Source organism: Thamnophis sirtalis, unplaced genomic scaffold (assembly GCF_051295495.1).
Source record: "Thamnophis sirtalis isolate CommonGarterSnake01/CBP01778 unplaced genomic scaffold, rThaSir2_p1.2 scaffold_9, whole genome shotgun sequence".
NCBI classification, from domain to species: domain Eukaryota; kingdom Metazoa; phylum Chordata; class Lepidosauria; order Squamata; family Natricidae; genus Thamnophis; species Thamnophis sirtalis.
In genome coordinates, this window is record NW_028261389.1 from 53,668,561 (window position 1) to 53,691,710 (window position 23,150).

Genomic DNA, 23,150 nt, shown 5'->3' on the forward strand with positions numbered 1-23,150 from the left:
AGTCAGGGAACAATGAAGACAATACCAATTTTTAATTAATCAGTTAAATAAAAACAGAATAATGTACAGATGGTTGGTACCAGAAGGGATATTGGTCTCTTGGCAAGAAAAAAGATATAACATAGATAACATAGAAAAAGCGCCAGAATTCTGCAAAAAATACTTCACAATGGAAGAAGAACAAAGAAGTAAAGAGGACTTAGAAAGTAGAAGTCAAGAAGAAGAAGCAGAAGATAAGGAAAGAAACAGGGAAGAAGAACAGAAGCAAGAAAAAGAGGGCAGAAAGGGAAGGAGCGAGAGGGAAAAGTCAGCTACAAAGGAAATTGCACAATAAAATGAACGAATTAGATTATGAAAATATTTGCTTAATTGGGGATTATAATGAAATAGGGGATAAAAAGATGGACTATGAAAATAAATAAAAAATAAGACAAAGAAAAATACATTACCTAAATCCTTTTTCAAGATATCAATGGAATATAAACTACATGATATTTGGAGAGAAATGCACAAAATAAGAAAGCAGTATACCTTCTATTCCAGTGGGTCTCAACCTTCCTAATGCCGCAACCCTTTAATACAGTTCCTCATGTTGTAGTGACCCCCAACCATAAAATTGTTTTATGTTTTCCGTATTTTTTTGAAAATATGTGTTATCCGATGGTCTTAGGTGAACCCTGTGAAAGGGTCATTCAACCCCCAAAGGGGTCCCGACCCACAGATTGAGAACCACTGTTCTATTCGAACACGCATCCCTCTCTCCTTTGCTGTTTATATTAACTTTGGAAATATTGTTAAATGAAATTAGGAAGGACCAGGGAATAAAAGGCTTAAGACTCAAAAATATAAGACCCAAGCTTACACGGATGATTTAGTATTTGTTTTAGAGGATTCATTAGAATCTAGTCCGAAATTAATTCAAAAATTAGAAGAATATGGGGAGGTGGCAGGATTAAAAATTAATAAAAGCAAAACAAAAATGACAACTAAGAATATGACAAAAAAGCAAGAAGAGGAATTGGAATTAATGACTAAAATGCAAACAATTAAGAAATACTTGGGGATTTGGGTGTTGGCAAAGTATTCTACAATTGAAGACAATAATTTATAATAAACTAATGACACAAATAAAAGAAAGATTTAGAAAGTTGGAAAAATATTCAGTTAACACTAATGGGGCGTATAGCCACAGTTAAAATGAATATTTTACCAAGAATTTTATTTTTGTTGCAAGCCGCACCTATAAATCCTGATAAAACTTTCTTCCAGGAACTAAACAAACTAACATCTAGGTTCATCTGGCAAGGACGAAAAGCGAGCATTAAACTAAAGTCAATACAAGACAACAAGGAGAGGAGGTTTAGCATTACCAGACTGGGAGCTATATGCACAAGCAGTAACATTAACCCAGTTGAAGGACTGGATAGAGTTAAAAAATAAAAGACTCTTGACCTTAGAAGGTCACGATCTGCAAGTAGGTTGGCGCACATTCCTATGGGATGGTAAAAATAAAACGCACAAATACTTTCAAAAACATCTAATTAAAAACGCGCTATTGCAAAACTGGCTCAAAATTTTAAAAAACCACTATGTGAAAATCTCGAATTGGCTATCCCCGACAGAAAGGATGATGCACCCAAACTTTACTGATATGAATGAAGTGATAAGATACAGAGACTTAATTAATGGACAGGAAAATTTAAAAACAATCGAAGAATTGGCAGAACAAAACATGAAAGTTGACTGGCTAACCTACTTACAAATCAAAGCTAAACACGATAACGATACTAAATTATATGGCATCCAAATGGAACCACACGAATTAGACAAAATAATTCAAAGTACAGATGATAGGAAGAATATATAAATTTCTTCTGAAATATAAAATGGAAGAAGAAATAGTGAAGGAACAAATGGTAAGACACAGAACTTTGGCTACAATATTGAATTAGATAAATGGGAACAATTTGTGGGGACAAATTTAAAAATGACACTATCGGTTGCATATAAGGAAAACCAGTACAAAATGTTTTACAGATGGCACCTACCCACAGCAAGGTTAGCAAAAATCACAGCAAGTATATCACGAAAATGTTGGAAATGTGAAATAGCACAAGGAACATATTATCACACAAGATGGACATGTGAGGAAGCCAAAAAGTATTGGAAAATGATTAAAAATTGATTAGAATCGATAACAGGAGTTAAATTGTAAATTGTAAATGTAATAAATTTATATGCTGCCCAATCCCGAAGGACTCTGGGCGGCTTACAAAATACAGGACTAAGGAGGCTTTTAAAATGGCGCCGAGCAGGCTGGATTCTCCGGTAATAATGATTATCTTCTTAAACTTTTGTTAAATGCTACAGAACTCTAAAATTTCAAAGGAGTGTCCTTATCTCCTGTTTTACAATCGGTCAGCAGAAGCCTTCTAATTAGTTTCATTTTTACAAGACTTCCATTCCTCATTAATCTTGCTTATCTGGAATTTAAATGGTGATGAATCTGCTGAACTGTCTTGTTACAATGCTTATTTTCTGAAAGTTTTGCCAAGCCTCAAATTTCAAAGTAAAGGGAGAAATTCAGCGTCTTTACTTATAGCTGCATAGTCAGGCAGCAGAGTTTTATTAATCGCTGGAAGATAAATTTTGGAATGGCCTCAAAGCCAAATCCTAATTTGAAACCGTCACCCTCTATTCCCAGGGGCACATCCCCAGTGCCTGGCACAAGGTTGCTCCCTATTCCCCCTGCTGGGGATTTGTTAATGAAAGAATTCTTCCTGAGTGAATTAAGTGTGGCTCTTAACGCACAGATAATTAAAATGGAAGATAAACAGAGATCTTAAAGAGGAGATAAAACAGGAGATAAAACAGGAGGGAAAAGAGGAAATAAAAGAAATAAAAGAGGAAATTAAAGGTGAAATAAAAGGACTTAAACAGGAGTTGTATGAGAAAATGGATACCAGGGTTGTTAAAATTAAAGATGAAATGCTGGGACTTGTAACTGTATTGACAGAACATGTTTCCGGAATTGAAGATAGTCTAGAGGATCTTAATGAGGCTAATACCAACTTGACATTGAAAACAGAGGCGGTGGAACAAAAAGTGGAAAATGCTGAAAAAGAAATTATTATGATACAGTATAGACAAATGGAGTTCGCATTAAGAGTAAGGGGGCTGCGTGAGGAGAAACAGGAGAACCTGAAACAGATTCTATCAGAAGCCTTTGACCGCCTGGTGGGAAGACCAGGGACCAACCTCGACTGGCAGATCGACAAAATTTATCGCGTTAACTCCTGGGTGGCAAACAGAAACAGCTTCCTCAAGGCATCGTTATATACTTCACTACAAGAGAGCTCAGAAACACGATACTACAAGAGTCTTATAACACTAAGCTCCAAATTGGCGGTCAAGACCTGATTGTTTTGAAAGAGATACCACCTCAAATGTTAAGAGCCAGGAGAGACTACGCTTTTTTAGTTGAAGAACTCAGAAATCCGTCAGATACAGTATAGATGGGATGCACCATTTGGTATTATACTTACATTTGATAGGCAAAGATATCGCCTCAACTCCGTATGGAAAGCCCGAGATTTTTACCATAATATTTTGAAGGCTGGACATCCTGCATCATCTGGACCTGGAGAAAGACCACAAGAAGGACAGGACAGACAGCAAACTACACAACCACCAGAAAAGATGGAGCATCTCTCTCTTCTAGAAGCGCAAGGTGTGATGGAACAAAGACCGAGCCGCATGATTACTAGATGAATGGAGAAACAAGCTAAAAAGCAACATCAACAATCACCGGCCATCGACCAAGGAGCTACAATAACAAGTTTGGAAGCAGTGGGAGGAGCTAGGCCTAAGGTTAAACAGGCCATGCAGGAAGCTCTAAAAAAGCTTCAGCCAACCAAAGATGACAACTAAGATCTTAACATGGAATGTCAATGGATTGAATTCTCCACAGAAGAGAAAGAAAATACTTCACTATCTTAAACAGTTTAAGAATGACATAATTTGTTTGCAAGAAACTCATATCAAATCAACTGATCAAAAATATCTGATTAACTCAAAACTTGGTCAACATTTTGTAGCTTCTGCTATGGAAAAGAAGAATGGTATAGTTGTATACTTAAGAACAGACATGAACGCTGAATTAATTGAAGCAGATCCCTTCGGAAGATATATCGCTTTAGAACTAATCCTAGAAGGGAAAAAGACATTACTTTTGGGAATTTATGCCCCTAATCAACAGCAAGATGGATTCTATAGAAATCTTCATGCTAAATTAGTACAGTGGGACTATAGTTCCTGTATACTATTGGGTGATTGGAAGGTTGTGATAGACACTAAGAGAGATAAGAAGACTTCTCGCCCAAATACTAAGATGCGAGCAAAGTTACCCAAACCTTTTTTTGACATCATGGATGACTTTGAATTGAGAGATATTTGACGAGAAAGAAATGCAGAGGAACATGATTTCACTTTCTTCTCTCATAGGCATCAATCCCTTTCAAGGATTGATTTTATACTAACCACTAATGATTTGCTTTCTAGGCTCAAGAAGACAAAGATTGCGGCTAGGGTCCTTTCGGACCATAACCCAGTTTGGATGGAGTTGGGAAGGGTAGTGCAGGCAAGAAGGACTTGGAGATTGAATGAAAACTTATTTAGATATGAAAAGTATATTAATGATTGTAAAAAATTGTTATCTGAATATTTCGTTTTGAATATGAATAAGGGTACATCTATGGAATTCGTATGGGATGCAAGCAAAGCATATATGAGAGGAGTGCTGATGAATATAAATAAAACACATAGATATAAACAAGGGTTAAAACGAACAGAACTGGAAGAGGAAATTAAGAGAAAAGAGTTGGAGTTAACAATGAATCCAGGCGAAACAAAGGTTAAGGAAGCTATCACCATATTAAAATCTCAATTTGACATGTTGATCTCTGACCAGGTAGCTACTAATTTATTATATGCAAAACACAATACCTTTTGTAACGCAAACAAACCTGGCAGATGGTTAGCTTATCAGACTAGGAAAAAAAGGAAAACTCGAAATATATCTAAACTGATTTACAGAGGGAAGGAGGTGTTTCAACAGGAAGAGATTCAAAAGGTATTTCGGGAATTTTTTATAGAATTGTATAAAGGGGATAAAAAGAATGGTCTAGATATAGACAAATATTTAGATAAAGAGAAAATACCTTCAGTTAGAGAAGAGCACAGGCAAAAATTGAATCAACCAATAACCTTGGGGGAAATTTTGCAGGTAATTAAGCAATTAAAGTTAGGGAAAGCAACAGGTACAGACGGTTTGACAGCGGGTTACTATAAAAATTTATAGTTAGAAATGGTAGAACCTCTTAGAGAATTATTTAATAAGATTCAAACGGAAGGTAAAGTGCCTCCATCTTGGAAGACAGCGTTTATATCTTTGATACCCAAAGAAGATCAAGGTACTACCCAACCAAAAAATTATAGACCTATCTCATTACTTAATGTAGATTATAAAATCTTTACTAAAATACTAGCAAATAGGTTAATGCTGGTTATTCAACAATTGATACACACTGACCAAACAGGTTTTATACAGGGGAGACAGATGAAAAGTAATGTCAGATTAATTATTAATGCATTAGAATATTTGGGAAAGAACAACCAGATCCTTGCTGCGTTCATATTCCTGGATGCTGAGAAGGCCTTTGATCGAGTTAATTGGCAATTTCTGTTGAAGATACTGCAAAAAATGCAGATAGGAGATAATTTTTTACAGTCAATTAAAGCAATATATCAACAGCAAACAGCACAAATTATAGTCAATGGAAGTTTAACAGACTCCTTTCAAATTGGAAAAGGTACAAGACAGGGCTGTCCTTTGTCCCCGCTATTGTTTATTATAACTTTGGAAGTATTGTTGAATAAAATACGGGGCTTGGATGGTCTAAAAGGGATCAAGATTAGGCAGCAAGAATACAGAGTGCGCGCTTTTGCGGATGATTTGGTCATAATATTGGAACAACCGCAGGAATTCAGTAGGGTTTTAATGAATACGATTAATCAATATGGTCAAGTATCTGGTTTTAAAATAAATTTAGGAAAAACCAAAATATTAGCTATAAATATGAATACTAAACAAAAGGAAGAACTAGGAGGGATGCTAGGATGTGAAGTGGTCAAAAAAGTCAAATATCTTGGAGTCAATATTTTAACCTCAAACAGGAAATTATATAAGCATAATTATGAACCACTTTGGCATAGTATACAGATAGAGATGAAAAAATGGGAGAATTGCACTTATCTTTGTTGGGTAGGATAGCGGCAGTGAAAATGAACATTTTACCAAAATTTTTATTTCTCTTTCAAATGTTACCTATACTTAAAAAAGATGCGAATCTTTTAGAATGGCAGAAGGGTATCAACAAATTTGTATGGGCAGGAAAGAAGCCGAGGGTAAAGATGAAAATAATGCAAGATGCACGGGAGAGAGGAGGCTTGAAATTACCTAACCTAAAATTATATTACGATGCAGTGGCGCATCTGTAATTAGTGATTGGACTCATTTAACTAATAATAGAATACTGAATATCGAGGGATACGATCTGGTATATGGTTGGCATGCTTACTTGTTATTCAACAAAAAACTGGATAGGAAGTTTAAAAGTCATATTTTAAGAAATGCTTTACTGCGGGTCTGGAAAAAATACCAATATAAATTAAATGACAAAATACCCATGTGGGCAATTCCTAGACATACAATTGAAAATATGAACATAGCACAAAAACAGGATAGAACTACCTATAGACAGCTTCTCATTTTGGAAAGGGGGGTACTACAACTAAAATCTTTGGAGGTATTAAAAGAGGAGAAGGTAGTTCAAACATGGTTCCAGTATGGGCAATTACAGGACAGGTGGAAAATAGATCAAAAAATTTGTTTTATCCAAGCTGAAGATAATTTGTTTAAACAAATAAGAGATTAAGGCTTAATGCATATAAAGAAGATATATAATGTACTAATACAGATGGATTCGGAAACAGAATTAGTTAAAGATTGTATGATAAAGTGGGCTCAAAATATTGAAAACCAATAATGTTGGGTACATGGGAAAGAATATGGGTAACAAATGTGAAATTCACATAAGCTCAAAATCTGAGAGAAAATTTTTATAAGATGTTCTATAGATGGCATTTAGATCCTAAAAAGCTGGCTTCTATGTATCCGAATGTACAGCCTAAATGTTGGAGGTGTGGTTCTCTCGATGCTACATATTATCATATATGGTGGACCTGCCAAAAGGTTAAGACATTCTGGATAAAAATATGGTGGATTATGCAAAATATCTTTAAAAGAAGGATAAAGTTTACTCCTCAGTTATTCTTACTAGGTATATGTACTGATTTTACAGTGGTAGAGAGTAACTTGATTCTGCACCTAATAACGGCAGCAAGACTGTTGGTGGCGCAATACTGGAAGAAGGAAGACTTGCCTACAACTCAAGAATGGACATTGAAAGTTACAAACTTAGCCAAGATGGCGAAAATATCGGCATATATTAAAGATCACTCAAATGAGAGATATAAACGAGACTGGAAAAAATGGATTGACTATATACAAAATAAATACCGGACTAAGAAATTCCAGTTAGCCTATGCTTAAGATCAGAAATGATTTAAATTGCTTAAAGTTAGTTCAGCAAGAAGAAGCTAAGGTCAATGTAGAATGTCATTAATTTCTTTATTTCTTTTCTTCAATAGATTTTAGACTGTGTTTGTTAAAAATCCATACCGTGTATGGGTTCTGGGAAGTCAGGGGGGAAGGAGGAGGGGGGTTGGGGGGAGGGGGGAGGGAGGGAGGGGTATGCATTAGGCTAGACAAGAATTTGGTGGTAAACTAGAATTATTTTGACATACAAAAAATTGTACTTCGATGTCTTACTGATTGAGGAATGATGAAATGTTTGTTTTAAAAGAAATAAAACTTTTGAATATAAAAAAAAATACAGGACTAAAAAAATAAAAAGTTAAAAATGAGGAAAGAGAGAAACAGATTAAAAAGCAACGCATCATACTCTCAATCTAGGTGGGGGCTGGACCTCATTCATGAGGTCAACAGCCCCAGGCCTGCCGGAATAGCCAGGTTTTTGTGGCCTTTTGGAAGGCCGAGAGAGTGGGAAGGGTCCAGATCTCTGGGGGTAGATTGTTCCACAAGGCCGGAGCAGCTACAGAGAAGGCCCTCCCTCGAGGAGTCGCCAGCCGGCATTGTCCGGTCGACGGCACCTGGAGAAGGCCCATCCTGTGAGATCTTATCGGCCATTGGGAGGTATGTGGCAGGAGGCGGTCTCGCAGATATCCGGGTCCTAGGCCATGTAGGGCTTTAAAGGTTATAACCAGCACCTTGAAGCACGTTCAGAGACCGATAGGGAGCTCGTGGAGGATAGGTGTGACATGGGTGTATCTAGATACACCCGATATCGCTCGCGCGGCTGCATTCTGGACCAATTGTAGTCTCCGAACACTTTTCAGGGGCAGCCCCATGTAGAGCGCTTTACAGTAATCAAGCCTTGAGGTGACGAGGGTGTGAGTGACCATTTGACGTGCCTCCCGGTGCAGGAAGGGCCGCAACTGGTGCACCAGGCGAATCTGAGCAAAAGCCCCCCTGGTCACAGCTGACAGATGATGTTCTAGTGTTAGCTGCGAATCCAGGAGGACACCGAAGTTGCGGACCCTCTCTGAGGGGTGTAAGATTTCACCCCCCAGGCTAAGGGGTGGAATATCTGGACTATCTTTGGGGGGGGCAACATCAATAGCCACGCGGTCTTGTCAAGATTGAGTGCAAGCTTGTTCACTCCCATCCAGGCCCTGACAGCCTCCAGGCACTGGCACATCACTTCCACCGCTACACTGAGTTGGCAGGGGGTGGAGAGATACAACTGGGTATCGTCCGCGTATTGGTGGTATTTAATCCCGTGCCAGCAAATGATCTCATCCAGTGGCTTCATGTAGATATTAAATAGGAGGGGGGACAGGACCGAGCCCTGCGGCACCCCATATTTAAGGGGCCTAGGGGTCAACCTCTGTCCTCCAACCAAAACCGACAGTGACCTGCCCGAGAGGTAAGAGGAGTACCACCGTAAAACAGTGCCTCCCACTCCCACCTCCTCCAGCTGTCACAGAAGGATACCATGGTCGATGGTATCGAAGGCCGCTGAGAGGTCAAGAAGCATTAGGATAGAGGAATGTCCTCTAATCCCTGGTTACTGCATGGACCGGGGCAGCCCGAGAGTGGCGACCCCCCCCCCAGATCTCTGCCTCCTTAGGTCCCCTGGATTACAGTCATCCCCAGGGACCCTATTCCACATGGTTACGAGGTTAGTTTTATAAATTTTCCAGCGCTTTTCATCTTGTTGAAGTGGAGCGAAAAAGCCTGGCAGGCATTCTAATCTTGCACATCTGCAGAGTTAAAATTGATTGGAAACCAGAAGTGCTTTTATTAGGAATAATGACAACCAAATATAAAAAAAGAAATTATTTAATTCTACACAATAATCATGACAGCGAGGATTGTCTTCACTCAGAAATTGAAAAATAAATTGATACCAAGTGGAGATGAAATAATAAAGGTCATGGACTGTACCAAAATGGACAAATTAATAAAAGAAATTCAGGGGAAAAAAGAGACAGAATGTTATCAGATATGGGAAAAATGGTCTAGGTGGATGGAGGAAAGAAACAAGGGTCAATGAAAGAAGCCAATAAAGCCCCAAAATAGAAGTTGAGGAGGATTACCATGTATATATGCACTCAAGAGAGTTGAAACCTATTAGAGGTAATCACCCAATATATCAAATAGATAAGTAAAATAAGAGGGTTAAAATGGTGAAACTCAAATGAAATATATTAGAAGGGGAAATAACATAAGGAGAATTGTACTGATTTGAAACTGCTATAAGAAGGAACGTGAAGTTCCACTGTATTGTGCAAATGTAGTTTATGTCTAAGTTTTGTTTGTGTGTATTTTGTATGTGTGAAAATAAAAAATGATAATTATAAAAAAATAATAATGGCTTGATTGAAATCACCTGCAGCCACCAGCAGTCCATCCGGGCAGGCTTGTTGCTGTTAGCTAATAGCAGTTAACAGGTGACTCATGGCTGTAGTCATATTAGCATCAGGAGGTATATATACTGTAGTTATTATTACAATAATAAACTCACGACGCAGATTAAAGGAGCAGCATTTCACTGCCAAATACTCCAGATCAGGAGATCAGTGAGTGTTCATTCTTTTAACATTTGTGCTCCAGTTGTTATTTATGTAAACACAAAACCCCCCTCCTTGCTCTTCCCAGAGACAATGGTTCTATCCACTCGGTTTATTGAGCAGCCCTATAATTCGATAGCCTCCCCTGGAATGGTAGGATCAAACCACATCTCTGTAAAGACCATAATACAGCAGTCCCAAATGTTTTTCTACCGAGAGATAGTAAGTTCTAGCTCCTCAATCTTATTAAAGAGAGATCTAACATTTGAAACAAAATGACTTGGCAGTGCAGGCTTGTGAGGATGCAATTCTGTTGTTGGGAGCAATTAATTACAATTTAATGCTCTCATATAAGACAAAAGTACTCTTTCTAGTTTTTTAACCACTTTTGTGAAGAGACAGACAATGGGGCAACTAATATAAGTTGAAAATAAACAAGCTACATGCCAAACATGCAACTTAATTCCAACATAGTTTATTAAGTCAGGGTCCTTCTTCCAAATTGAAACAACTGTGACTTGCTGACTGGTGAATATCGTTGCCTCAAATCCCTTCCTTTCTCATTAAAAAAAATAAAGAAGGTATAGATTGGTACCTTCGTTAATAATGCATATCCATATGTAACAAAAATGATGGTTGTCAGCTTCCGGTTTGGGCGTTGTCTGTGAGGAGTTGTTTTTTTAACAGCTCCGGACCCTTGGCTGCATTAAGCTGTCTAAACAGCATCCATCAACTGTTTGACAGTTTGATTACCTCTCCTCCGGGCATAGGAAAAGAGGTGAGAAAGCTGAGTTTGGGAAGTGCTCCATTCAACCCCCCCCCCAGAACATAAATCTGGGGGTGGAAGGTGTGAGCCGCCCTGTAACCCAGTGAATTCTCCGCACCAAGGACGTTTTTTGCTTTTTTGCAGAATGAAGGCATACGTCCACCCTCAGCTCAATTATTGATTTATTACTGATTTCAAAATGGGCAGACTGATACTGGAGAACTTCTAATTGTATGTATCAGACTTTAACTCCATTTTTAAAAAAATTCCTTCTGATAAACTACTTGCCAGAAACACAAAGAAAATGGCACCGAACAGCTTTGTAGGCGGGGTCAGTCTTTGATGTTACAGAGTTTCACGGAGCTCAGACCATTTAAAGATCATTAATTCAGTAGTGATTTATTATTAAATAGTAATTGCTGGACAAGCAGCTTGCCTGGATTTAGTAATTGGGTGGAGAAGATTAAATGAGAAATGGCCTTTAAGCAGCAAAAAATAAACACCTCTAAAAGTGCTGGTAATTCACGAAAATGGACGTGGTCCAACAAAAGGCTGGTGATGCAGAAAATGAAATTATAATGTTGCAGTACAGACAGATGGAATTTGTTTTAAGGATAAGAGGCCTCAAAGAAAAAAACCAAGAAAATTTGAAGCAGATCTTCTCAGAAGCTTTTCATCAATTGATGGGATAGTCAGGAGGGATTTTCGATTGGCAGATTGACAAGATATACTGTGTTAATTCCTGGCTTGCCAGACAAAAGCAACTCCCAAGAGACATTGTGGTGTATTTTGCCACGAGAGATATGAGGAATTCGATATTGCAAGAGTCTTACAAAACCAAGCTGCAAATTGGGGGTCAGGAGGTGACTGTTTTGAAGGAAATACCACCCAAAATGTTGAGATCAAGAAAAGAATATGCCTTTCTGGTTGATGAGCTCAAAAATCATCAGTTACAGTTCAGATGGGAGGCCCCAGCCGGGTTAGCAGCCACTTACCAGGGACAAAGATATCGTATGGAAGGCTCAAGATTTTTATAATAATATACTGAAGGCTGGACATCCCCCCTCCAGGACCCAGAGAAAGAGAACAAGGACAGGACAGACAGCAAGACACCCAAGGATCATCAAGGCTAGATCAACTTCCTCTCTCAGAACTAGAAGGAGCGAAGGAGCAAAGACAAACTCGCGTGATTACTAGATGAATGGAACAAGAGTTAAAAAGCAACAAGCTTTGCAACAAACACACGCTACTGTCCAAGAACTCACAGGTTTTAGCTCAGAAGCAGTGGGAGGAGCCAGGCCGAAAGCCAAACTACAGGATTTTCAGATGGCTCTTTAAAAGCTTCAGGGAGCTAAAGATGATAACTAAGTTCTTAACCTGGAACGTCAATGGCTTAAACTCCCCACAGAAAAGGAAGAAAATAAATCATTATTTGAAACAATTTAAGAATGACATAATTTGCCTGCAAGAGACTCATATTAGATCAACTGATCAGAAATATCTGATCAATACAAGACTTGGACAACACTTTGTAGCTTCTGCCCCAGAGAAGAAAAATGGTATAGTTATTTACTTAAGAAAGGACCTGAAAGCCGAATTAATTGAAGCAGACTCTCAAGGAAGATATATTGCAATAGAACTGGTATTAGAAGGGAAAAAGATGCTTCTAATGGGAATATATGGTCCCAATCAACAACAGGACAAATTTTATAAAACGCTCCATACTAAGTTAATACACCGGGACTATAGATCTTGCATATTAATGGGTGTTTTGGATACCAAGAAAGACAAGAAGGGTCTTCTGCAAAATATCCAAACGTGAGCGAAACTACCCAAGTCTTTTTTCGATATGATGGATGATTTCGAACTGAGAGACATCTGGCAAGAAAGGAATGCAAAAGAATATGACTTTACATTTTTCTCTGATAGACATCAATCCTTTTCTAGGATTGACTTTATACTTACAACAAATGATTTGCTTTCTAGGGTAAAGAAGACGAAGATATGTTCCAGAGCTTTATCAGATCATAATCCGGTTTGGATGGAGCTGGAATTTGGGACGGAAGCGAGAAGGACTTGGAGATTAAATGAAAATTTATTTAGATATGAGAAAAATATTAATGAATGTAAAAAATTGTTAAGAGAATATTTTGTTTTTAATATGAATAACGACACATGTATGAAAATGGTCTGGGACGCAAGTAAAGCGTACATGCGAGGAGTCTTAATAAATCTAAATAGGTTACATAGACGTAAACAGGGGGAAAAAAGAACTGAACTAGAAGAAGAGATCAGGAAGAGAGAACAGGAGTTAATATTAAACCCAGGAGATAAGAAGATTAAAGAAGCAATTATTTTATTAAGAGCGCAATTTAATATGCTGATGTCAGACCAGGTGGCTACTAATTTGCTATATGCAAAACATAATACTTTTTGTAACGCAAATAAATCTGGGAGTTGGTTAGCATATTTGATTAGGAAGAAAAAGAAATCTCGCAATATATCGAAAATACATTATAAAGGGAAGTAAGTGTATCAACAGGATGAGATTCAAAAGGCCTTTCGTGAATTTTTTATAGGATTGTACACGAATGACAAAATACAAGGTTTAGATATAGATAGATACCTGGACAAAGAAAAAATACCCATAGTTAAAGACGAGCAGAGGGAAAGATTGAATCAACCAATAACTTCGGGGGAAATTCTCCAGGTAATTAAACAGCTAAAGGCAGGGAAAGCACTGGGTACAGATGGCTTGACAGCGGCTTATTACAAAAATTTACAATTAGAAATGGTAGAATCCCTTAAGGAATTATTTAATAAGATCCAAATGGAAGGGAAGACAGCCTTCATATCCCTGATACCTAAAGAAGATCAAGATCTTAGTCAACCAAAAAATTATAGACTTATATCATTACTTAATATAGATTATAAAATTTTCACTAAAATACTAGCAAATAGGTTAATGTTGGTTATTCAGCAATTGATTCATAATGATCAAACCGGTTTTATACAAGGGAGACAAATGAGAAGTAATGTAAGACAAATTGTTAATATACCAGAATACTTGGGAAAGAATAATCAAATTCCTGCAGCGCTTATATTTTTAGATGCCAAGAAAGCCTTTCATCGAGTGAACTGGCAATTTTTAATGAAAATAATGCAAAAGATGCAAATAGGAGAGTTTTTTTTACAATCAATTAAAGCAATATATCAGGAACAAACAGCACAAATTATAGTCAATGGAAGTTTAACAGACCCATTTAAAATCGAGAAAGGTACAAGACAGGGTTGCCCCCTATCCCCATTATTGTTTATTATAACCCTGGAATTATTGTTGAATAAAATACAGGGATCAGATTGATTTACAGGGAATCAAGATTAGGCATCAAGAATATAGATTACGCGCATTTGCGGACGATTTGGTTATAACATTAACCCAACCACAGGAATCCTGCAAGGTTTTAATGAATATGATTAAGCAATATGGCCAAGTATCTGGATTTAAAATAAATTTAGGGAAAATAAAGATGCTAGTTAAAAATATGAACACTAATCAAAGGGAAGAACTAGAAAGAATGACAGGATGTGAAATAGTTAAAAAGGTTAAATATCTAGGAGTCTACATCTCAACCTCAAATGGGAAACTATACAAGTATAATTATGAGCCACTATGGCGTAGCATACAGACAGAGTTGAAAAATTGGGAAAAATTACAATTATCCTTGTTGGGAAGAATAGCAGCAGTGAAAATGAATGTTTTGCCTAAATTTTTATTTCTTGTTCAAATGATATCAATACTTTAAAAAGATGCAAATTTGCTAGAATGGCAGAAGGGCATTAACAAATTTGTATGGGCAGGGAAGAAGCCGAGAATAAAACTAAAAATAATGCAAGATGTATGTGAGAGAGGAGGTTTGAAATTGCCAAACTTAAAACTATATTATGAAGCAGTAGTTTTATCAGTAATCAGTAATCAATGACTGGATTAACTTAACAGATGATAGAATACTTAATATCAAAGGGCATGATTTGGTATATGGTTAGCATGCTTACTTGCTATATGACAAAAAGGTGGATAAGAATTTTAAAAGTCATATTTTAAGGAATGCTCTACTGCAAGTCTGGAAAAAATATCAATACAAATTAAATGATAAGATACCTATGTGGGCAATTCCTAGACATGCAATAGAAAACATAAATATAGTACAAAAACAGGATGTAACTACATACAGACAGCTTCTCACCCTAGAAAGAGGTGTATTACAATTGAAATCCTTGAATGTACTAAAAGAGGAAAAGGTAATTCAAACATGGTTTCAGTATGGGCAATTACAGGCCAGATGGAAAAAAGATTAAAAAATTGGCTTTACACAAAATGAGGATAATTTACTAAAACAAATTAGGGATCAAAGTCAAATGCATATAAAGAGACTATATAATGTATTAATAGAAATGGATTCGGAAACAGAATTAGTTAAAGACTGTATGATAAAGTGGGCACAACTGGGCGGAGCTTACTGATGGTGGCAGCTTAACATAGCTGCTCCCGAATTCCTGGTCACGTATCTGTTTAGATGATCATCTACCTGACATCTAACAGGTTTCTTATCCTTCAGGCAAGAAGGGAAGATATAGTTTTGCTGGCAAATGCCCTTCGATTTTTGCAGCTTTTGTGTCTGCAGAGAAAGGCAGAACGGCGTCCATGCTGGGAACTTCAAACTGCCTTGCGCAGTACAAAGTAAGATCTCTCCCACTCAGTTCACAGTTTTGATTTATTTGATTTTAATGCGAGCTGAATCCGTTTACGAGGACATTAATTGTTTACCCAGATCCTAGCTTCTTTTTTTTTTTACAAGATCTTCTTCTGAAAATCTATTTACCGTATTTTCACGCATATAACCCGCGGGCAATGTGCGTTTTTACCTACCCCGCATGCCCCACGCGGGGTATAAAAGTGGGCGGGGTATATGGAAAATATTTTACACGACAGCGACTAAGAGATTAACTAATCTGTTAACAGATCTCAGCACTTTCCCTTCTCCTCCGTTCCTCCCGAGGCGGGAACGGAGGAGAAAGCCTGGGCGAGCTGGGGAGGGGTTGGAGGAACGGAGGAGAAGGGAAAGTGCTGAGGTCGGGGAAGGGACGGGAGGCAGAAACAGGCAGGAACGGAGGAGAAGGGAAAGTGCTGAGATCGGGGAAGGGACGGGAGGCGGGAACGGAGGAGAAAGCCTGGGCGAGCTGGGGAGGGAAACTGCTGAGATGGTGGAAGGGACGGGAGGCAGGAACAGGCAGGAACGGAGGAGAAGGGAAAGTGCTGAGATCGGGGAAGGGACGGGAGGCGGGAACGGAGGAGAAAGCCTGGGCGAGCTGGGGAGGGAAACTGCTGAGATGGTGGAAGGGACGGGAGGCAGGAACAGGCAGGAACGGAGGAGAAGGGAAACTGCTGAGATGGTGGAAGGGACGGGAGGCGGGAACGGAGGAGAAAGCTTAATCGTCGCGGATTATATAAGAAGGCGGGGTGTATAAAAACTTTTTTACATAAATCTTGAAAACCTGTGGGTTATTTGCGTGGGCGGGTTATTTGCGTGGGCGGGTTATTTGCGTGGGCGGGTTATTTGCGTGGGCGGGTTATTTGCGTGGGCGGGATATATGCGTGAAAATATGGTACTTAGACGCTTTTAAAATGGCGCCGAGCCGGCTGGATTCTCCTGTAACAATGATTATTTTCTTAATCTCCTTGTTAAACGCTACAGAACTTTAAAACTTCAAAGGAGACAGGAGTGATTTATCACCCTGCCTCACAATCGGCCAGCAGAAACTTTTTAATTAGTTTCATTTTTACAAGACTTCCTTTCTCTCATTAATTTTGCTTATCTGGAATTTAAATGGTGATGAATCTGCTGAACTCTCTTGTTACAATGCTTATTTTCTGAAATCCTTGGTAAAGCCTTGCCAAGCCTCAAATTTCAAAACAAAGGGAGAAATTCAGCATCTCTTCCTATAGCTGCACAGTCGGCCAGTAGAGTTTTATTAACTGCTTGAAGATAAAACTTGGCCTTAAAACCAAATCCTAATTTGAAACCGCCGCCCTCTACTCCCAGGGGCACATCCCCAGTGCCTGGCACAAGGTCGCAGCCTCCGCTCCCTACACCCCCTACTGGAGACTTGTTAACGAAAGAATTCTTCTTGAGGGAATTAAGTGAGGCTCTCAACGCTCAGACAATTAAAATGGAAGATAAACTTAGAGATCTTAAAGAGGAGATAAAACAGGAGATAAAACAGGAGGGAAAAGAAGAAATAAAAGAAATAAAAGGGGAAATAAAAGAACTTAAACAGGAGCTGTATGATAAAATGGATGCCAGGGTTGTTAAAATTAAAGATGAAATGCTGGGACTGGTAACTGTATTGACAGAACATGTTTCCGGAATTGAAGATAGTCTAGAGGATCTTAATGAGGCTAATACCACCTTGACATCGAAAACAGAGGTGGTGCAACAAAAAGTTGAAAATGCTGAAAAAGAAATTATTATGATACAGTATAGACAAATGGAACTGGCATTAAGAGTAAGGGGGCTGCGTGAAGAGAAACAGGAGAACCTGAAACAGATTCTATCAGAAGCCTTTGACCGTCTGGTGGGAAGACCAGGGACTAAGCTCGACTGGCAGATCGACAAAATTTATCGCGTTAACTCCTGGGTGGCAAACAGAAACAGCTTCCTCAAGGCATCGTTATATACTTCACTACAAGAGAGCTCAGAAACACGATACTACAAGAGTCTTATAACACTAAGCTCCAAATTGGCGGTCAAGACCTGATTGTTTTGAAAGAGATACCACCTCAAATGTTAAGAGCCAGGAGAGACTACGCTTTTTTAGTTGAAGAACTCAGAAATCCGTCAGATACAGTATAGATGGGACGCACCATTTGGTATTATACTTACATTTGATAGGCAAAGATATTGCCTCAACTCCGTATGGAAAGCCCGAGATTTTTACCATAATATTTTGAAGGCTGGACATCCTGCATCATCTGGACCTGGAGAAAGACCACAAGAAGGACAGGACAGACAGCAAACTACACAACTATCAGATAAGATGGAGCGTCTCTCTCTCCTAGAAGCGCAAGGTGTTATGGAACAAAGACCTAGCCGTATGATTACTAGACGAATGGAGAAACAAGCTAAAAGGCAACAACCTCAACAATCACCGGCCATCGATCAAGGAGCTACAGCAATAAGTCTGGAAGCAGTGGGAGGAGCTAGGCCTAAGGTTAAACAGGCCATGCAGGAAGCTCTAAAAAAGCTTCAGCCAACCAAAGATGACAACTAAGATCTTAACATGGAATGTCAATGGATTGAATTCTCCACAGAAGAGAAAGAAAATACTTCACTATCTTAAACAGTTTAAGAATGACATAATTTGTTTGCAAGAAACTCATATCAAATCAACTGATCAAAAATATCTGATTAACTCAAAACTTGGTCAACATTTTGTAGCTTCTGCTATGGAAAAGAAGAATGGTATAGTTGTATACTTAAGAAAAGACATGAAAGCTGAATTAATTGAAGCAGATCCCTTCGGAAGATATATCGCATTAGATCTAATCCTAGAAGGGAAAAAGACATTACTTTTGGGAATTTATGCTCCTAATCAACAGCAAGACGGATTCTATAGAAAACTTCATGCCAAATTAGTACAGTGGGACTATAGGTCCTGTATATTATTGGGTGATTGGAATGGTGTGATAGACACTAAAAGAGATAAGAAGACTTCTCGCCCAAATACTAAGATGCGAGCAAAGCTACCCAAACCTTTTTTTGACATGATGGACGACTTTGAATTGAGAGATATTTGGCAAGAAAGAAACTCAGAGGAATATGATTTCACTTTCTTTTCTGATAGACATCAATCCCTTTCAAGGATTGAAAGGGATTATACTAATCACTAATGATTTGCTTTCTAGGGTCAAGAAGACAAAGATTGCAGCTAGGGTCCTTTCGGATCATAACCCAGTTTGGATGGAATTGGGAAGGGTAGTGCAGGCAAGAAGGACTTGGAGATTGAATGAAAACTTATTTAGATATGAAAAGTATATTAATGATTGTAAAAAATTGTTATCTGAATATTTTGTTTTGAATATGAATAAGGGTACATCTATGGAATTCGTATAGGATGCAAGCAAAGCGTATATGAGAGGAGTGCTGATGAATATAAATAAAACACATAGATATAAACAAGGGCTAAAACGAACAGAATTGGAAGAGGAAATTAAGAGAAAAGAGTTGGAGTTAACAATGAATCCAGGCGATACAAAGGTTAAGGAAGCTATCACCATATTAAAAAATCAATTTGACATGTTGATCTCTGACCAGGTAGCCACTAATTTATTATATGCAAAACACAATACTTTTTGTAATGCAAACAAACCTGGCAGATGGTTAGCTTATCAGACTAGGAAAAAAAGGAAAACTCGAAATATATCTAAACTGATTTACAGAGGGAAGGAGGTGTTTCAACAGGAAGAGATTCAAAAGGCATTTCGGGAATTTTTTACAGAATTGTATAAAGGGGATAAAATTAATGGTTTAGATATAGACAAATATTTAGATAAAGAGAAAATACCCTCAGTTAGAGAAGTGCACAGGCAAAAATTGAATCAACCAATAACCTCGGGGAAAATTTTGCAGGTAATTAAGCAATTAAAGTTAGGGAAAGCACCAGGTACAGACGGTTTGACAGCGGTTTACTATAAAAATTTACAGTTAGAAATGGTAAAGTGGGCACAAAATTTTGAAGAACCAATAATGTTGGATACATGGGAAAAGATATGGGTAAGAAATGTAAAATTCACGCAAGCCCAAAATCTGAGAGAGAACTTTTACAAGATGTTTTATAGATGGCATTTAGATCCTAAAAAACTGGCTTGCATGTATCCGAACGTACAACCTAAATGCCGGAGATGTGATTGTGTTGATGCTACATATTACCATATATGGTGGACTTGTAAAAAGGTTAAAGCATTTTGGATAAAAATATGGTGGATTATGCAAAATGTTCTTAAAAAAAGGATAAAGTTTACCACTCAGTTATTCCTGTTAGGTATAATTACTGACTGTACAGTTATAGAGACTAACTTGATTTTGCATTTAATAACGGCAGCAAGACTGTTGGTGGCGCAATACTGGAAGAAGGAAGATTTGCCTACTATTCAAGAATGGACATTAAAAGTAACAAACCTAGCAGAGATGGCTAAAATATCAGCATATCTCAAGGATCACTCAAATGAGAGATATAAACTGGAGTGGAGAAGATGGATTTACTATATTCAAAATAAATATGGGACTAAGAAATTCCAGATAGTTTATGACTGAAGAAACAAGGAATGATATAACCTGTTTAGAGTTAGCCTAGCAAAGAGGAGTTAAAGCTCAAATGAAAGATGATACTAACTTTCTTTAAGTTTATTTTAGAATATCTTTGTTAAAGATTTATACCCTGTATTGGTTCTGGGAAGTCGGGGGGAGGGGAAGGTTGGGGGGTGGGGGGTTCGGGTGGGGAGGGCATGGGGGGCGGTAAACATTTGTAAAAGTTTTTTTTTCTAAAATTTTCAATAAAAAAAAGATGGTTGTCTGGGATACCAATCAAATTCTACTTAAAAGATGCTAAAATACTCTCACAAAAGTCAGAGGTGACAATGTATAATACTTACTTGATGATGTCCCCTTCAAGAGCAATCACTCGTTTAACGATCTTCTGTTCGGGGTTTCTTGGAGACCTAGGTAAAAAACAGGAGAGGCAATCATTCACTCAGCTGTTTTAAAAAATATGAAGAGAAAAACCAGCCTGAAAATGAGGACTGTGCTGATTTTGTATTCTGCCTGATATCGCATTTATCATTGCAAAAGTGAAGATCATTGTCGTTTCAGTCTACTGTGTAGAAAAGGGGACAAGAGCCAGGAAAAAAAATTAAATCCAAAGACTAAGGTAATTTATTGTTTTTGTTACAAAATAAATGTAGAATATAGTCACTGATGTTCAAATTAATCCTGTTATAGAGAATGTTGAGATGGATTCAGATAGTTAAAGATGAATTTACTACTAAATGCCAGCACAGTAGCATACATAAACATTTATGTCAGTCATTTATTTCAGAGTAAATGGAAAATTACACAATCTGATGAAGACACTTCTCTCTTAAAAACAGTTTTTAATAAATGAAGAGAGCATATTGCATGGAAGAAACATAACTTAAAAAGAGAAGATAGTGAATACAGTTATAAGATACTACACTAATTTTTTTTAAAAAGAAGAGTACAGAATCTGCTGATTATCCAACAGCTTCCTGCATACTGATTATATACTGATTATAATGGTCAGAAATCGTACAGACAGTCCTCATTTAGCAAATTGCTCACAGTTACAACCGTTATTCCTTGCATTTACAATCTTCATAGGTCTATAAAGCAAAGGAAAGCTGAAGAAAGATCATAAGCATAGAGTTTCATACAGTGATTGCTTCATTTAACAATCAAATTGACATTCCCAATTGTGGTCACTAAACTGGCATCTTTTGTTTGATACTATCTAAAAATGCCACCTTGGATAGAAGTTAACAAGGCATTTTAAGGAATTAAATACATGTACATACATATATACACATATTTCAAAGTGAATCTTAGAGATCAGTGGGAATTTTATATAGAATGGGTTCTCTGTTTTCTGGGCAGATAGAGGTAGCATCCAGGAATGGGTTAACCTTGTCTGTTATCCAATCGAACTGAGTCTGCAAAGTTCAATGTCCTGTCTCCTCTGGTAGCTCCACCCAGCTTTTTGATGAAGGCATTGCTGCAGACTGACATATGATGAGTGGAAAGTCCCTCCTCGCTGACGCCGGACTGGACCTCCTACAGGGTAGGGCTGGATGCTATCTCCACCTGCCCAGAGAATGGGTGTCTCAGGTAAGACCAATGCCCATTCTTCATTGTTGGTGGAGATAGCATCCAGGAATGGGACATACCAAAGCCTGTCCTGTCCTCATGGATGGGTCGAAGTTTGGGCCGAAGTCACCTGGCTCTTGGGAACATGTTGCAAAACCCGCCTGCAGACGCATAACTGTATATTTTGTAATGGCAGATAAATGGAGACGGAGAAGCATTCGTGTTGGGATGAAACGCTGAGCTAAGTCCTTGTGTGGACCGATGGATCTCAGGAACTCTCTCCATAACTTGGTGGTGAACTGAACTCTGCTGTCTGAAATTACAGAGAGCCATCTTACTTCTGAGCACAAGGGGAGCACAGACATTCATCAATGACGAGAGAGGACAAGAACAAGGAGAATGGGGAATCTGCTCTTTCCAACTAGCGCCAACTTTCCAGTCCCCCTCAGACTTTGGCACCATTTTTAGACTACGCGGGGGAAAGAACAAGGAACCCCTCCCTCCCAAATCATTATTGCCCCAGGCGCCTCAGACTGCGCGGACCGCCTTTGTTTTGCAGCTTCAAGAACGGCGTTTTAACTAGTGTGCTGAGTGTATGATTGTACAACTGTGAGAGTGAATGTGCCCACTTTTAATTTAATTAATTAATTACTTTTATCACTATATTGTATTTTTAACGACTACTGTGGGGTGTGTCTGAGCAGAATGTTTGTTGAGTGAACATGATAGGACTGGGGGTGCGACCTGGAGCCCCCTCCACTGAGTGTAGAAGCAGAAGTAGATGGGGGCCCGGATCCGCCCCTCACCCTAGAGTGAATGGTATGTGTGGCCTGCCGGGAAGAATGGGAGCCACGGGAGAGGGGGGAGGGTCTACGGGTGGGGGAGAGGGTCGGAGCATTTTGGTTACGACCGGGAGGGGCAGATATGATGGGAGCTGTAGGGCTAGCCATTACCAGGGAAGAAGGATTTGCTACATTACAGCGATTCCTTGTTCTGGCCCCTCAGGCTCACCTCAAGAACCTGGTGGCAGAGGAGATCAGGGCCCTGGTCTCAGGTTGCTGCTGCTAAATGCCAGGTCTGTTGTGAATAAGGCTCCCCTCGTCCGGGACTTAATATTAGACGAGGGGGCAGACCTGGCATGTATAACTGAAACCTGGCTGGGCCAAGAG

The 23,150-nt window shown here is 38.5% G+C and overlaps 1 protein-coding gene across 3 annotated transcripts in view; it reads right to left on the minus strand.

The window, feature by feature from the left end:
* IMMP2L (inner mitochondrial membrane peptidase subunit 2) overlaps positions 1 to 23,150 on the minus strand; it is a 127,541-nt gene that overhangs the window by 29,414 nt on the left and 74,977 nt on the right. For 2 of the 3 annotated variants that reach the window (XM_087723610.1, XM_087723612.1), the window contains exon 4: positions 20,754 to 20,819. In XM_087723610.1, coding sequence (XP_087579736.1) covers positions 20,754 to 20,819 — 66 coding nt within the window. Of the gene's footprint in view, positions 1 to 4,253; positions 5,753 to 20,753; positions 20,820 to 23,150 lie in introns of those variants that run through there. The other variant, XM_087723611.1, reaches the window with a different exon arrangement.